At 44.0% G+C, this 17,616-nt stretch overlaps 1 protein-coding gene across 1 annotated transcript in view; it reads left to right on the forward strand.

Moving 5' to 3' along the window:
• Positions 1-16,739, forward strand: part of RRAGD (Ras related GTP binding D) — a 48,472-nt gene extending 31,733 nt beyond the window's left edge. Inside the window, exons 5-7 of the mRNA XM_008263205.5 lie at positions 1,232-1,374; positions 6,759-6,907; positions 14,030-16,739. Coding sequence (XP_008261427.2) covers positions 1,232-1,374; positions 6,759-6,907; positions 14,030-14,181 — 444 coding nt within the window. The 3' untranslated portion in view covers positions 14,182-16,739. The remainder of the gene's footprint in view (positions 1-1,231; positions 1,375-6,758; positions 6,908-14,029) is intronic.
• The last annotated feature ends 877 nt before the right edge of the window (positions 16,740-17,616 follow it).

Here is a 17,616-nt window from a genome sequence, read left to right on the forward strand (position 1 = left end):
AGCCAGGAGCGTCCTCTGGGTCTCTCATGTGGGTGCAGGGGCCCAAGGACTTGGGCCATTTTCCACTGCTTTCCTAGGCCATAGCAGAGAGCTGGATCGGAAGTGGAGCAGCCAGGACTCAAACTAGTGCCCACATGGGGTGCCTGCTCTGCAGGTGGCGGCTTTACCTGCTACGCCACAGCACTGGCCCCTAGACATTCAACATTAATGGGACCCTCCAGAGGCAGGGAGCACATACTTGGTACTGCGAGGAGACATGTACTGTTGAGTGGCTTGGTTGAGACTCTTGGTTGTGCTCACATTGCCTCTATCACTACACGATTTGGGGTTTGTGCAAATTTTCACAACGTAGTGTTTTTTACTTGGTCTTTTTCTAACTGCAGTTACATTTCTAAGAGTTAGGAAATACTGCCCAGTGTGTTCACCTAAAATAAATAATTTGTGATAATTTCATTTCTTTCTTTTTTAAAAGATTTATGTTTCTGTGTGGGAGCAAACTGTTGAAATCCTTACTTAATGTATACTAAGCTGATCTTCTGTATATTAAGATAATCGAAAATGAATCTTGATGTGAATGGAAGGGGAGAGGGAGTGGGAAAGGGGAGGGTTGTGGGTGGGAGGGACGGTATCGGGGGGGAAGCCATTGTAATCCATAAGTCGTACTTTGGAAATTTATATTCATTAAATAAAAGTTAAAAAAAAGAAAATAAAAGTTCTTTTCTCCCTTAAAAAAAAAAAGATTTATTTATTGATTTGAAAGTCAGAGTTACAGAGAGAGAGGAAGAGGCAGAGAAGAGAAGTCTTCCATTACCTGGCTCACTTCCTAAGTGGTTGCAATGGCCAGGGCTGGGTCAGGCCCAAGCCAGGAGCCAGGAGCTTCATCCAGGTCTCCCACCTGGTGGCAGGGGCTTGAGCACTTGGGCCATCTTCCCTTTTCTTAGGCCATTAGCAGGGAGCTGGATGGGAAGTGGGGCAGCCAGGACATAAGCTGGTGTCCATTGTGGCTTTACCTGCTATGCCACAATGCTGGCCCCCAATTTTCATTTCTTATGTAAATATAAAGAAGTTTATGCCAGTGAAGTTTAAATTGTAATAGAATGGTATGATAAATTTTTAGAAACTTGATTGTTGCTCATTCATAGTTTGTGCTGAGGATGGCATATCATGTTATGTAGCCGTCAGTGGCTGATATCAACTGTGGCTTCTAGGCAACATGTTCTTTTTGTTTCAGAATTCGGGGATTGAAAAGGCATTTCTATTTGATGTGGTCAGCAAAATTTACATCGCAACTGATAGTACTCCAGTGGATATGCAAACCTATGAGCTCTGCTGTGACATGATAGATGTGGTTATTGACATCTCTTGTATTTATGGGTAAGTGAAACCTTCTTTTTAAAAAAGATGTGTTTTATTTATGTGAAAGGCAGAGTTGGAGAGAGAAAGAGAGGAAAAGAGAGATATCTTCCATCTGCTGGCCCACTCCCCAGATGGCCACAATGGCCATGGCTGGACCAGGCTGAAGCCAGGAGCCAGGAGCTTCCTCTGGTTTCCCATGTGGGTGCAGGGGTCCAAGTTCTTGGGCCATCTTCTGTTGCTTTCTCAGATGCATTAGCAGGGAGCTGGATCAGAAGTGGAGCAGCCAGGACTCACACCGGTGCCACATGGGATGCTGGTGTTGCAGGCGACAGCTCAACCCACTATCCCACAACACCGGCCCCAAGTGAAACATTGTTAGAGGCCGTAATCAGCCTGTCCTTCTCTTTCATAACTTTGAAAGATTTTGCATGTACTTGTTGTCTTTAATACTTTTGAATGATTGAGATTTGTAAATAAATATACCATTTAGCCTCAGGAATAATAACATACAGTTGTGGAGCAAATCACACCTTTTAATCTTTTTAAAGTGTGTATTTGTTTTATTTGAAAGTCAGAATTGCAGAGAGAGAAGGAATGATAGACCATCGATTGGCTGGCTCACTCCCCAGATGGCTGAAAGTGCCAGGGCCAGGTCAGGCGGAAGCCAAGAGCTTCATCTGGGATTCCCACTCCAATGGCAGGGGCCCAAACCCTCGGGCCATCTTCTGCTGCTTTTCCCAGGCCCTTAACAGGGAGCTAGAAGGGAAGTGGAGCAGCTGGGACACAAACCAGCCCCTAATTTTTTTTTTAAGGCTTATTTATTTGGGAGGCAGAGCAACAGAGAAGGAGGGAGAGACAGAGTGAAAGAGATCTTCCATCTTGATGGTTCACTCCCCAAATGGCTGCAGTAGCCAGAATTGGGCCAGGCTGAGACCAGGAGCTTGGAACTCTAACTGGGTCTCTCCCATGGGTGGATTGGGCCCAAGCACTTAGGCCATCTTCTGCTGCCTTTGCAGGGCCATTAGCAGGGAGCTGGAAAGGAAGTAGAGCAGCCAGAATTCAAACTGGTGGGCCGGCACCGCGGCTCACTAGGCTAATCCTCCGCCTTGCAGCGCCGGCACACCGGGTTCTAGTCCCGGTCAGGGCACCGGATTCTGTCCCGGTTGCTCCTCTTCCAGGCCGGCTCTCTGCTATGGCCCAGGAGTGCAGTGGAGGATGGCCCAAGTACTTGGGCCCTGCACCCCATGGGAGACCGGGATAAGTACCTGGCTCCTGCCATCGGATCAGCGCGGTGCGCCGGCCGTGGTGGCCATTAGAGGGTGAACCAACGGCAAAGGAAGACCTTTCTGTCTCTCTCTCTCTCACTGTCCACTCTGCCTGTCAAAAACAAACAAACAAACAAAAAAAAAAAACAAAACTGGTGGTCTGATATGGGATGACGGCATTGCAAGCTGTGCCATAATTAACCCACTGTGCCATAATGCCAGCCCCATACCTTTTAGTCTTAACTATTCCCCGAGGCAGGCATTACTAAAACCAATTACAGATGGAGAAACTGAGGCTCTGAATGGTTAAGTTTCTCATTCCTGTTAAGTTGAACTCTGATTTGATTCTGATCTCTTGAAAAATCTGTGAACACATCATGACATTATGTACACTTGGGAGAAACCATTAGTTCCTTGGACTCCAGATAAATGCTATATTAATAGCATTCCTACTAACCTGTTCTATAGGAGTGAGCTGCTGACTTTTAAAAAATAAGTTTTGATTGTTCTATAGACAGCAGAAAATTTAAAAAATTAGCAAACAATATTGCCTGATGATTTTGATGTTATTTATAACCATAGCCTTATAATCTTAGAAAATAGAGCTTCCTGTATCTTTTTTTTTTTTTTTTTTTTTTTTTTTTGACAGGCAGAGTTAGACAGTGAGAGAAAGAGAGACAGAAAGAAAGGTCTTCCTTTTTCCGTTGGTTCACCCCCCAAATGGCTGCCGCGGCCGGTGCGCTGTAGCTGGCGTGCTGTGCCAGTCCGAAACCAGGAGCCGGGTGCTTCCTCCTGGTCTCCCATGCGGGTGCAGGGCCCAAGGACCTGGGCCATCCTCCACTGCCTTCCTGGGCCACAGCAGAGAGCTGGACTGGAAGAGGAGCAACCGGGACAGAATCTGGCGCCCCAACCTGGACTAGAACCCAGTGTGCCGGCGCCGCAGGTGGAGGATTAGCCAAGTGAGCCGCGGCGCCGGCCCCTGTATCTTAAAAGTATCTAAGATACACAAGGAGTGGGGGAAATTGATGACGTCACCAGACACAGAAATTGCAGATTTGCCATTCAGGTGTTACACTGAGGGACTGGGTATGAGCAGGCCACCAGGTCTGTCGTACAGTGTCAAGGTGCCGCTGTCTGTTGGGTCTCAGATCCCATCTGTTCCTCAATGAGGTGGCTTCCATTCATCTTCCTCTTTCCCCAGTGCAACCGGACGCTGCCGCCTCCAGCAGATTTTGCGAGAACCTCGGTCTCGCCATTCCTCCTTTCCACCGGCAGAGAGCCTGTGCTCACTCACTGTGGTTTTCCTGTTCACTCTTATACACATGGTCCCCCTGGGTATGAACTGGGGAAGGCAGTACTTAGCTCCCCTAGACGGTAGTGAGGTTAAAGCGTCTTCAGGCTCACTGCCATCTGCCTGGAGAAAGAGACTCCATTCCCTGAGGTTCCCGCCCTGCAGTATTCCATTATTTGTCAATGTAAGTGGATGACCTTGAAATAGTCATGGAAAATGAATGAGCCCTGATTACAGTCTAGATTGCTGTGGTAATCAAGTACAATGAGCAACACAATTAATCTGGCACACATTGAACGATATGCCTGCTCATTATTGTGCCATATGGTAATTAGATGTAAGTGGTAAGTTGTTCATGTAAATGATGTTAATCAGAGTTGCTTTATCCTAGCTAAAACAAACACAGGGAGGAGGGAGGGAGGGAGGAGGAGGAAGGCTTTACGTCAGTGTTCTTCTGTGGTGGAGTGCAGTGTTCCTGGAACCCACAGGATTTAGTCAGAACCAGTCTGGGTCGCAAATGGTCTGCCAGCGCTGGGATTTCTTCAGATCGTTTGCTGCAGTGGTGATGAGCCAGCCTAGTTAACTGGCAGGGGGCGGGTGGGGATGGGTGCAGTGCCAGAGGCCCACCTAGGCAGGGGAAGAAGCAGGGGTCCCTGTAACTGGAGATCTTGCTGCCCGTTCCCAGCTGCCCAGTGGAGACCCAGAAACAGGTGACCTGAGGGTCTGCTGCAGCCAGCAGCCATACCCACGCACTTGCACAGCACCAGCGTGCACGCGCACACGCTGGAAAATGTGCCCCATTTCCATTGCTTGTAGATAGAACTTGAGTAGAACATAGCTGTTGTGATCACAAAACCTCACCCATTTCTACTTGTAATTTCTTGAGGGTCTTTTTTGCATTTCTGATTTGTTTCATTTATTACTTTTTTCTCATTATGAAAATAATATATGTTCCTTGTGGAAAATTACAAAAATTATAAAATAATCTCACCCCTAGAGACAGGCATTGTTAACATTAAATATGTTTTATTTTTATTTGTGTGTAATTTATGAATGAGATCACTCTGTATATATAATTTTATATATGCTTTTCTCATTTAATGTCACCTATGAATTTTCCTATTATTAACTTGTCAATAAAACACAATATTTAATACCTGTATAGTGTTAGATTTGCTTGTAAGTTTTTTTAAAAGATTTATTTATTTGTGGCTGGCACAGTCTCTTCCTCCTTCTCTCTCTGTGACTCTGCCACAGAGTTCTCAGCATTAGGATCAGTGCTACATACGCATTATTTCATTTAATTTTCATTAGAAAGCTCTGAAGTGGGACCAGCATTGGGGTATGGGGAGTAAAGCCACCACCTGTGCTGCTGGCATCCCATACGGGTGCTGGTTCGAGACCCAGCTGCTTTGCTTCCAATCTAGCTCCCTGCTGATGTGCCTGGGAAAGCCGCAGAAGATGGCCCAAGTGCTTGGTCTCCTGCACCCACATGGGAGACCCAGAGGAAGTGCTGGGCTCCTGGCTTTGGCCTGGCCCAGCCGCAGCTGTTGCAGCCATTTGGGGAGTGAACCAGGGGATGGAAGATCTCTCTCTTTCCCTTTCTCTGTCTGTAACTCTGTCTTTCAAATAAATAAATAAATCTAAAAAAGAAAGAAAGAAAACTTTGAAGTAATTGCTTTTGGTGTGCAGCTGAGGAAGTTAAGGCTCAAAGAAGTTCTTCAACTTGTCTATACTCAAAGTGGTAAATAAGAGAGCTGGGTCCCTGAGTCATCCACGTCTATAAACCACATCTTTTCTTATGTAGACCAGAGTTTCGAAAAAAATCTCAGACCTACAGAAAAAAAGTATAAGAGTAGTACAATGAATTCTTGTATACCTTTCATTGGGGTTCACTAATTTTTATCAATTTGCTATTTTGACTGTCTATTTTTTTAGGGATTTATTTATTTATTTGAAAAACAGAATTAGTGGGGAAGAGAGAGATCTTCCATCCACTGGTTCACACTGGTTGTTTCACTCCCCAGGTGGCCGCAATGGCCAGGACTGGAGCAGGCTTAAGCCAGGATCCTGGAACTCCATCTGGGTTTCCTGCATGGGTAGCTTGGGCCATCTTCTGCTGCTTTCCCAGGCGCGTTAGCACGGCGCTGGATTGGAAGTGGAGCAGCCAGGACTCGAACTGGTGCTCATGTGGGATGCTGGCATTGCAGGCAGTAGCTTAACCCTGTGCCACAACGTCGGCCCCATTGGTCTCTTTTTCTAACACTTAGTGTTTGATTTTGCTTAATCACTTGAGAGCAGGTTGCGGATACCATGCTGCTTTGGTCCTGGCCACTTAGATCTGTTCAGAACAAAACATCTCTCTTCCAAGATCACAGTTAAACAATCACATTAAGCAAAGTTAACATGGTTAGACTACTAATGTATATACCACATAAAAATTTTGCCAGTGGTCCCGATTGTGTCATTTTTAGCAGTTTTTTTTTCTTCCTGATCCAGAGTCTAGTCCAGCACCTGGCTGTCTCTAGATTCTTTGCATTTGGAAAGATGTTCTGTGGCCCTTCTTGGTCTAACGTCAGACCGTGCTTCTGATGGCTTGGCTGTTGCATCACAGGAAGAGAGGCAGCTGGTGGCCCTGGAAAGAAGGGCTGACCCGCTGCGGCCACAGGCGCTCCACAGGGAGTGTGTGGCATAACCGTGGGCTGTGTCTCCTCGTGCCTGTTTCCGAGACTGTTTGCTGGAAGGCAGCGCGAGTGCAGACTTAGCCTTATGCTGATCACCTTTTGTGTGCGAAAGCCAGTGCTTTCTCATCGATCCAATGAACCTGGGCTTCTGTCCTCTTTCAGTCTTAAAGAACATGGAGCAGGCACCCCCTATGACAAGGAATCCACGGCTATTATAAAGCTGAACAACACAACTGTGCTGTATCTGAAAGAGGTGACAAAGTTCCTGGCTCTCGTCTGCTTTGTCAGAGAGGAAAGCTTTGAAAGAAAAGGTAATTTCCTGGGGTGATTTTTATGGCTTGGATAACAGTGTTCCCCTTGGGTGTCCGGGGGCCTGCAGGGCTAAGGGAGGCCAAGGTGGTGGTGGGGGGTGCCTGCTCAGCGGGGCTGCTGCGGGGTCAGTGAGCCAGCCCTGTGGTGCAGGAGAAGGCAGTGGAACCAGGTGAGGGTTTTTAACTTCTGGGCCAGTGAGGCTGGCAGGGGACCCTGGGCAGGGAGAAGACTCCCCTTCAGCCCTCCTCTCTAGGAAGTCTTAGGTGTGTGACCCTTTGTTCTCCTTGGGGAAAGGAGGGGACAAGGACTCCTGCACTGTCAAAGCTGGAAGGCAAGCATGCAGCCTGCACTCAGTTAGGTCCTCAAAACGCAGGGAACTGGCATCATGTTTCCAAAAAAGAAGACCTGAGACTATTTAGTAACCTCACCGGCTGCCTTTTCAGGACCAAGTTCAATTTTATTTTAAAATAAAAGCAGTGAACCTCATTTTCCCTCTATTGTCTAAATGAAGAAATAGCCACTTACTGATGCGGCTAGGTAGTTTTGCTGGTAGCCAGAGTATGGTTCAACAGTCTGTGCGTAAAAACCAACTGGCGGTAGTATCATGCTGGAAAGGCCTTTTTTTCCCTAATAAATCATAAATGTTTGTTATTAAGATGCTTTGAAAAATTAAGAGTGCATAAAGGAAGAAGTGAAACCACTCATTTCACCACCTAGAGGTCAACCTCTTGGTGAATGTTCAGGAGTTTCTCTCCCTGCCTCTCTTCCCTCTTCCTTTTCCTTCCCTCTCTTCATCTTGTTTGTCCTTTCTTCAACACAGCTGGGGCCGTATGGGCCAGGTAGTTCTTTATCCTGTTATCTTCACTTATTATATCAGGAAATGTTCCTGATTCTTGGCCAAGAAAAAATAATCTGATTGTTTTAATCACAAAAGTCATAGATTCATTTAGAAAATTTAGAAATAACAAATAAGGGAAAAAAAAGTGTTGGTAAGCTTCTTATTCAGATAACCCCTCTTAATATTTTCTGTGTAACTTCCCAGCCTTTTTCCTGTATACATATAATAAATATCATACATATATACATACAGAAGTATGCACTGTGCAGGCATATATGCAAATAAACTTGTTATTGCCTATACATTTCATGTGTGTATATTCATATATAGTATGTACTTTCCCCTGCATATATTATATTTACATATATATGTAATACATGTATATAATATATACTATATATACTTTTACCTGCATATATATTACATATATAGGAAAAAGTAAAAATACATAGCAAAATTATATGTATATATAAGTAAAATTATATCTACTTTTCCCTATATATAATATGTATATATACTTTTTAAAAGAACTAGGAGATTGAGTCGGCACCGTGGCTCACTAGGCTCATCCTCTACCTTGCGGCGCCGGCACACTGGGTTCTAGTCCCGGTCGGGGCGCCGGATTCTGTCCCGGTTGCCCCTCTTCCAGGCCAGCTCTCTGCTGTGGCCCGGGAGTGCAGTGCAGGATGGCCCAAGTGCTTGGGCCCTGCACCCCATGGAAGACCAGGATAAGTACCTGGCTCCTGCCATCGGATCAGCCCAGTGCGCCGGCCGCGGTGGCCATTGGAGGGTGAACCAACGGCAAAGGAAGACCTTTCTCTGTCTCTCTCTCTCTCACTGTCCACTCTGCCTGTCAAAAAAAAAAAAAAAAAAAAAAAAAAAAAACTATGAGATTGAACTACTTTATAGCACCTACTTAAATTATTACAGACATCTTTGTAGTTCACCATGCCTTTTTTAACCACATTTTAGCGACTGGATTAGATTCTTCCACTTTTACACATGCATATTGTTTCTAGAGTTTGGAGGTATAAATAGTACTGTGGTGACCTTCTTTGCACTAAATATTTGTGTGCATCTTTGGTTATTCCCTCAGGAAGAATTTTCAGTGGAATTATCAAATAAAAAGGGTTGATTCCTGTTACATTTTGAAATGTACAAAGATGGCCGGCGCCGCAGCTCACTAGGCTAATCCTCCACCTTGCGGTGCTGGCACACCGGGTTCTAGTCCCAGTCGGGGCGCTGGATTCTGTCCCGGTTGCCCCTCTTCCAGGCCAGCTCTCTGCTGTGGCCAGGGAGTGCAGTGGAGGATGGCCCAGGTGCTTGGGCCCTGCACCCCATGGGAGACCAGGATAAGTACCTGGCTCCTGCCATCGGATCAGCGCGGTGTGCCGGCCACAGCGCGCCGGCCGCGGCGGCCATTGGAGGGTGAACCAACGGCAAAGGAAGACCTTTCTCTGTCTCTCTCTCTCTCACTGTCCACTCTGCCTGTCAAAAAAAAAAAAAAAAAAAAAAAAAAAAAAAAAAGAAAAAGAAATGTACAAAGATGAGTAAGTTCAGATTTGTCAAGAACTGTCAGTATGATGTCTGAAAGTCCCCAAATTGAGTATTTAATTGTAACTTTCTCACTGAGCCAAATTCCTCTCATGAGGCTTTCTTCCTAAGGCAGTTTGTTGCAGATACAAGCAAAGAATTGTTGAGGTTGTTTTCACATGTCGTATCCAAATCCCCACTAAGTTAAACCATTTCCTTGCTCTTTGCTGCTTTCCTACTGTGTTCCCCCACTGCTTCCCTGGTCTCAGCACCCTGGTGTGTGGCTCACTACCTCTATAGAAACAGCAGAGGGCGCCACACGGGATTTCCTGCTCTGGAAGCTGAGCTGGTGATTCCCGCCCCGCACTGTCAGTTGCATAATTTGAAAAATTCCATCCTATGCCAGGAACTCCAATTATTTCTTCAGAAAGGGCTCTGGAAGCATCCATCACTTGATAGATGCAAATACTTGTTGAGCGAGTTATTTTAAGAAAGCTACAGATAGCAGATAGCACCAACCACTGCATCCTGACCACATAAACATACTCCACATTGACCTCCACACTTTTACAAATGAATGATGAAAAATGCATTCCTGAAACATAGGGTTATCTTTTATTCCATTCCATTGTCATGCCTCTGATTTATTTCTGACACAGAATATCCTCCTCTCCTCCAGCTCTCCATGTAAAATTTGCTAACATTGAAAAGCTGTGGGCGTCATTGGTTGGTGGGTCCCTAAGCATGGAGTTGACACGAGCAACTGTGATCTCTTAAATCTGGGACTTTCTTTTCCCTGGGGCTTGTAAGAAAGGTTTAAATATAATAGAAACTCATGGTTGGGTAATTGATTGGTACTGTGGCTTTGAGAGCCCAGCAGATCAGGATTTGCCTCCACACAGAGTCAACTTAACAATACCTTTTTGGGGGGGTTGATTTTTTTTTATCTTTTTTTTTTTTTTTTTTTTTTGACAGGCAGAGTGGACAGTGAGAGAGAGACAGAGAGAAAGGTCTTCCTTTTGCCGTTGGTTCACCCTCCAATGGCCGCCGCGGCCAGCGCACCGCACTGATCCAAAGGCAGGAGCCAGGTACTTATCCTGGTCTTCCATGGGGTGCAGGGCCCAAGCACTTGGGCCATCTCCACTGCACTCCCTGGCCACAGCAGAGAGCTGGCCTGGAAGAGGGGGAACTGGGACAGAATCCGGCGCCCCGACCGGGACTAGAACCTGGTGTGCCGGCGCCGCAAGGTGGAGGATGAGCCTAGTGAGCGTGGCGCCAGCTGGGGGGGGGGTGTTGATTTTTCATCAAAGATTAATCTTCAATTCTGAAAGATTAGAAGGTGTAGTTCAGTGTTTTTCAAATATTTTGAGTCATAGACACTTTCAACCATGGGTGACTATTCGGAACCTCACCTCAGGAAAATAAAATTTTTTTTTCCCAAAGAAACCTTTTATTTAGTGAGTACAAATTTCATAAGTACAACTTTAGGAATATAGTGATTGTTCCCACCATATCCGCCCTCCCGCCGCCACTCCCACCCCTCCTCCTCCTCTCTCTCCCATTCCCAACCCCATTCTCCATTAATATTCATTTTCAATTAACTTTATACACAAAAGATCAACTCTATGCTAAGTAAAGATTTCAACAGTTTGCCCCCCCCACACACACAAAACTGAGAGCAAGTTTTACTACAGGTCAGCACACGTTCCCACAGACTTACACCTAAGGGTAAAGCTAAAAACTTGCCATGGGACTCCAAATCCCATTAAGTTGGCAGGTACTAATGCCATCTTACTAGTTAAAGTGATCATTTTAAGTGCATAACTGATCATAGAGGTAGGAATAAGTGTCAAAGGGATCACATAAATAAGACCAGTGTCTGCTAATAACAATAGATAGAAATAAAAAGGAAAGAATGATCCAACATGGGAAGCAGGCTGCACAGCAGACTCAGAATGATAAATGCCCTAAACAGTACTCAGGCCTCAGAATCAGCCCTTACGGCATTCAGATCTGGCTAAAAAGCACATGAGAGTATTTCAGGCATGGAAAGCCAGGACACTATGGCAAAAAATGGCCTACATGAAAGATCTCTGTGAGTGAGATTCTAGTGGAAAGAAGGGCCATCAAAGAAGGAGGTATCTTTCTCTGAAGGGAGGAGAGAACTTCCACTTTGATTATGGCCCTGTCTAGATAATGATGGAGTTTGTGGACTCAAAAGGCTTCCCTAGCCTTGGCAGCTCATGACAAGAGCCTCGGGTGATCACTGACATCATACATAAGAGTCTCAATTGTTAACAACAGGAGTCACTGTGCACTTGCTCCCCATATAGGACCTCTGTCCTTAATGAGTCATACTATGAGAGTTAACAGTAAAGAGTACTTTATACTTTGTGTGTCTGTGTGGGTGCAAACTGTTGAAATCTTTACTTAGTATAGAGTTGATCTCCTGTATATAATTAAAATGAATCTTAAAGCAGAATGGGATGGGAGAGGGAGTAGGAGGTGGGATGGGAGTGGGGATAGGAGGGCAGTTATGGGGGGAAGAACCAGTATATTCCAAAAACTTTACCTATGAAACTTGTATTTATTAAATAAAAGCTTTCTAAAAAATAAAAAGAACAATTTTTACTATTAACTCTCATAATACAACTCATTGAGGACAGAGGTTCTGTATAGGAAATAAGTGCATAGTGACTCCTGTTGTTAATTTAACAATTAACACTCTTACATATGATGTCAGTAATCACCCAAGGCTCTTAACATGAGCTGCCAAGGCTATGGAAGCCTTTTGAATCCACAGTCTCTGTCAGTATTTAGACAAGACCATAAGCAAAGTAGAAGTTCTCTCCTCCCTTCAGAGAAAAGTACGTTGTTCTTTGATGGCCTCTTCTTTCCACTGGGGTCTCTCTCACAGAGATCCTTCATGTAGGACATTTTTTTGCCACAGTGTCTTGGCTTTCCATGCCTGAAATGCTCTTATGTGCTTTTCAGCCAGACCAGGATGCCTTAAGGGCTGATTCTGAGATCAGAGTGCTATTTAAATTGATTGTCATTATATGAGTCTGCTGTGCGGACTGCTTCCCATGTTGAAACATTCTCTCCTTTTTGATTCTATTATTATTACCAGACACTGGATCTTATTTACATGATTCCTTTAACACTTAATCCTATCTATATGATCACTTAAACACTTAATATGGTCATTTTAACACTTGATATGGCATTTTTACCACCCCACTTAATGGGATTTGGGGTCCCATGGCAAGTTGTTAAACTGTACCCTTAGAAGTAAGTCTGTAGGCATATATACAGAACTAAAGAGTTTTACAGTTACAAACTTCCTCCTCCCTCTCTTACCCCCACTCTTGTTTTTTACTGAGATCTATTTTCAGTTGACTTTATGCACATATGATTAACTCTATGTTAAGTAAAGAGTTCAACAAATATTATGAAGAAGAGAAAAAAAAACTCTTCCTCGACAGTCAAGACAAGGGGTGTTCAAGTCATTGCTCCTCAAAAGTGTCAATTTCACATATATAGATTTCCTTTTAGGTGCTCTGTTATCACAGATCAGGGAGAACTTACAGTATTTGTCCATTTGGGACTTGCTTATTTCACTAAGTATGATGTTTTCCAGATTCATCAATTTTGTTGCAAATGACCAGATTTCATTTTTTTTTACCTCTGTGTAGTATTCCATAGTGTACATATCCCATAACTTCTTTTTCTAGTCTTCAGGTGATAGGCATGTAGGTTGATTCCATGTCTTACAGCTATTGTGAATTTAGCTGCAGTAAACATGGGGGTCCAGATAACTCTTTTATTTGCTGATTTCTTTTCCCTTGGGTAAATTCCCTGGAGTGGTCATATGGTAGGTCTATAATCAGATTTCTGAGGCATCTCCGTACTGTCTTCAATAGCAGCTGCACCAGCTTATATTCCCACCAAAAGTGAATTTGGATACCTTTATCTTCACATACCACTAGCATTTATTGTTTGTTGATTTCTGTATGAAAGTCATTCTAACTGGGGTGAGGTGAAACCTCATTGTGGTTTTATTTTGCATTTCCCTGACAGCTAGTGATCCTGAGCATTTTTTCATGTGTCGGTTGGCTGTTTCAATTTCCTCTTTTGAAAAATGCCTATTTAAGTCCTTGGCCCATCTCTTAACTGGGTTGTTTGTTTTGTTGTTGTGGAGTTTCTTGATCTCTTTTTATATTCCGGTTAATAATCCTTTATCAGTTGCATAGTTTGCAAATAATTTCTCCATCCTGTTGGTTGTGTCTTCACTTTCCTGAGTGGTTTCTTTTGCAGTACAGAAGCTTCTCAATTTGATGTAATCCCATTTGTTAATTTTGGCTTTGATCGCCTGTGCCTCTGGGGTCTTTTCCAAGAACTCTGCCTGTGCCAATATCTTGCAGGGTTTCCCCAGTGTTCTCTAATAATGTGATGGTGTCAGGTTGTAGATTTAGGTCTTTAATTCATTTTGAATGGATTTTTGTGTAAGGTATGGGTCCTGTTTCATACTTCTGCACGTGGAAATCCAGTAGGAAAATAAAATTTAAAAAAAATCCCCATTCACAAAGCTTCACCTGCAGGTCTCCAAGCCCAGCTGTGGCCTCCTGACCTGGAGCAATCTGTGGCTGTTCTCTTGTCGCCCCCTGCTGGCTAGTTCTGGCTATGGCGACATGAAAAGATGGAGATGATTTCTGTGTGACAATTGTAAACACTTTTGTTTCTTCTCCAGGTCTGATTGACTATAATTTTCACTGCTTCCGGAAGGCCATCCATGAGGTCTTTGAGGTCAGAATGAAAGTGGTGAAATCGCGGAAGGTTCAGAGTCGGCTGCAGAAGAAAAAAGGGGCCACCCCTAATGGAACCCCTCGAGTTCTGCTGTAGGTGAGGTTTCAGGAATCAGGCCAAATCTTCTGGAATCAGGCCTTTGCCATGAGGCTTCTGCACTGTGACGCACTAATGGAAGAGGAAGGAGGAGCCTGGGACTCATGACACATATTTGTTGTTAAAAAAAAAAAAATCCTGGATCCCTCTTGATCTTATCTTTTTTTAAATAAAGTAAGCACTTTGAAGCAAACACTTGTATATCAACAATGAAGTGGAACCCACTGTACTTTCGTTACACAAATGTAAACTTCTGTGATCTGTAGTCAGGAAAATCCCAAGTGAGAACTGCCAGGAACTGTACATATGTTGCACTTTTTCATGTTTTTTTCCTCAGTGAACTGAACTTTGATAAAACGACTTTTCTAAGCTTTTTTCTGTACGTGGTGTCAAGGACGTGCATACATGTAAAGTATAACACTATGGCAATCAGCAAGGAATCCAAAAGGGATGCATTGGTAATGACTTTTTGTAAATTTGGGGATCTTTGCTACCAGTTGTTGAGAAAAATCATTTTTCAGTGGGGCTGGAACAGACCGGGGCTGTAGGCTCCTGGAGCAATAAGAATTGTTCCCTGTTTATAACCAGTGTGAACAGGAATTTTGTAGAATGTCGTTAGCAGCAAACTGACCTACAAGTTTCTGGCACTGGGGCTGTGCCTCCTTGCTCGGTAGTTTTCGCGAAGTTCTCGGCCCCCCACGCCGCTCTGTGATCACGTGGTTCAGGGGGATGATCTCTCTATGCTACCTGACTATGCTTTAGAACCTTTGGGACCAGACCTCCACAGTGCTGCCGGTCACTGGGGAGAAACAAGGGTGCAGCTGAGCTGCAGCGTGTCGAGAGGCTTTCCTGTACCTTCCCCCCGGGGCTTAAGTAGCTTCGGAGGCCAAAAGGTCTTCCAAATGTAGGTGACTGACAGCTACAGACAAAGCCCCTGTGTAATAGCTGGCTGGCCCCTGTGTAATGGCCTGTGGTTGTGCTACCTTTCAAATGGCTATATAGGACCAGTCCCAGCGAATGGAGAAAAAACTCAGCTCCCCACCATAAAGCATCATTCAGCTGGTCACGCCGGTCACCTCCGCGTCATCTTGTCCCCTCTGATCATGTGCCTCAGGTCTGTGTGCTGGCTGCAAACCCCTGGCGGCCAGTGGGAGAGGCGGCCTGGAGCAGACATTCACGTTCGCTGTGTCATTGTTTCTATGACATCCTTTTACGTATGTGTATTTTCACTAACAGGAGATTAAAAGCCCTAAATCCACCGGAATGCCGAAGCATTCCAAGTAGGTAATTCTGAGTCCTGTCAAGGGGTAGCCTGGAGGACTTGCTTGTGCAGCATTAGAACATAGTTGTTTTTGTTTTATTTTGTTTTTTAAAGCAATCTTGGGGATATCAAAGCTGCTCCTGGCAAAATATAAAGTCTCAAAAGTAACTGTTCAAACTCTCCTACTTCTCCCTATGGCTTCTTCCTGTCCTTTCCCCTTTGTCTCCCCAAATCCTATTCCTTTCAAGCTGGCAACTGCAAATGAAGACAGGAGCTGAGTGGGGTTGAGGGTTTGAGCCTTCCATGGTGTCAATATTTCGAAAGGAGAGTTTTGAACATTGTAAAGGCACGCTAATGCTTCCTCTGATTCCTGCTCATAAACCTGGATGGGTAGGACTCCAGGGTTCCAGGGGAGTCTTCTTCACTTCCAGAGCTATCCACTGTTGGATGTTTGCCAGTGGGTCTGCACATGTGCATTGTCCTTATAAATCTAATTCTCTAGTGTTTTGATTTTTTTTTTTTTTTACAGAATGTTTCTCTTTGAATAAGCAAAAGAATCACTTTTCTAATGTAACTTTATCCTTAAGAGAGAGACATTTGCCTGTCGGGGAAACCACATATTACTTAGGTATATATTAGTATAACCAGGAGGAGCTTCCATTTTTAAGCTGGGTGTATGATGAGTTTTTGTTAAACTGTGCCTTAAAGAGCCTATTACTTCAAGAGCAAATGAGTCTTTGGGGGAAAGGCAAAAATAATCCTATGGAATAGGACCCAAGTTCATGGTAATAAGTGTACCCTTTGATTAATCCCATGTTAATAATAGATTATGGCCTCAAACTTTATGTGGCAATGACCTATGACCTCTTAATTAAAGGAAGATGTAGAAACTACGTCTAAGCATTCAAATTTTCAAGTCTCTGCTATTGGAATGACAGCATTTCTTCACTTTTTTTGCATTTTATTTCTGATATGGGAGTTAGCTTATTTCAATGTGTATGGCCGTGTTTTGTTCTCAGATCTGATGCTATAAGTACAAAGCTGAGACACATGGCTCCCGTGACTGCCCTGGAACATCTTTGCTTGGTTTTAAGGGTTGAGAACTTGAACCGTAGGTTTCTAGAGCCGGGCAGTCCTCTGCCTTTTGAATCCGTTAGAACTACCTAGAAGCAAGACTCTGAATTCTAAGCTTTGGTTATTTTCTGGGATGTAGGTTAGTGTGAGTGACCAGTATGGCGTTTTCTTTTCTTTTTTTTTTTTTTTTTAAGAAACATAAATAAAAAACAATCACAAATAAGTGTTATTTTGTGAACATAGTCTATTTTGGACCCTTGAAATGCCTAAGATCACAGCAATATTGTTACGTACGGGTCGTATGCCAACTCTGCTTGAAACATGCTCCAGAGGAACACAGGACTCTTGACCAGTGTGTGTGCTGCTTGTACAGCCTGGGCGTGGTTTGTAATCAGATGTGCTCTATGCTTTACTTTAAGCACTACAGCATTTATAACGATTGTTAAGCTGTTGCTTTTAAGGATGTGACTGCCAATTTAAAAGCATGTGTCATGTTTATGATTTCTAAGGCTCTCATTTTACTTCAAATGTACTCATTGCTAAGCTTTCTGGGAGCAGAATGTCCTCTTGGGTGAAGAGGAAGTGTGGCCTTTCATATCTGTGAGGTTGTTTACCATACACATAAGTCACTGTTCCATTGGCACTGTTCCATTTAGGAAAATGTGTGTGTCCTGATGAACCGGCTCTCATTTTATGGAAATGAAGACAAATCACACTACTTAAACTGAATTCACACTTTAGTTTTTAAGTCATCTTTCTGTATTTTTATGGGGACACGTCTGTTAGGATTTCTAGAGCTGTTGTTTGAGTAAACTTCAGATATTAATTCTTGCTGCGCTGGCCCTCGACTCCTGTGTGTCTACAGATCCATTTGCCAACAGCCGACTGCATCATTCCTCACCTTGCTAAGATTCCACTCCACGGTGGGCTTCACAGATGCCCTCGGAGTTCTCGGAGAGGGCTGGCATTAGATGCCGTATCTTACGTAGGAAATCCTCTTTCTCATAGGAGAACCTGATCTGAAATCATTATTTCCAAGATTCAGGATTGGTGGCGATGCTGAATTTCAGAGAAAGAAAATGCTTAATAATAAATAACAA

Source organism: Oryctolagus cuniculus, chromosome 5, assembly GCF_051225735.1.
Source record: "Oryctolagus cuniculus isolate XC-2025 breed Fujian yellow rabbit chromosome 5, ASM5122573v1, whole genome shotgun sequence".
In the NCBI taxonomy this organism is placed as follows: domain Eukaryota; kingdom Metazoa; phylum Chordata; class Mammalia; order Lagomorpha; family Leporidae; genus Oryctolagus; species Oryctolagus cuniculus.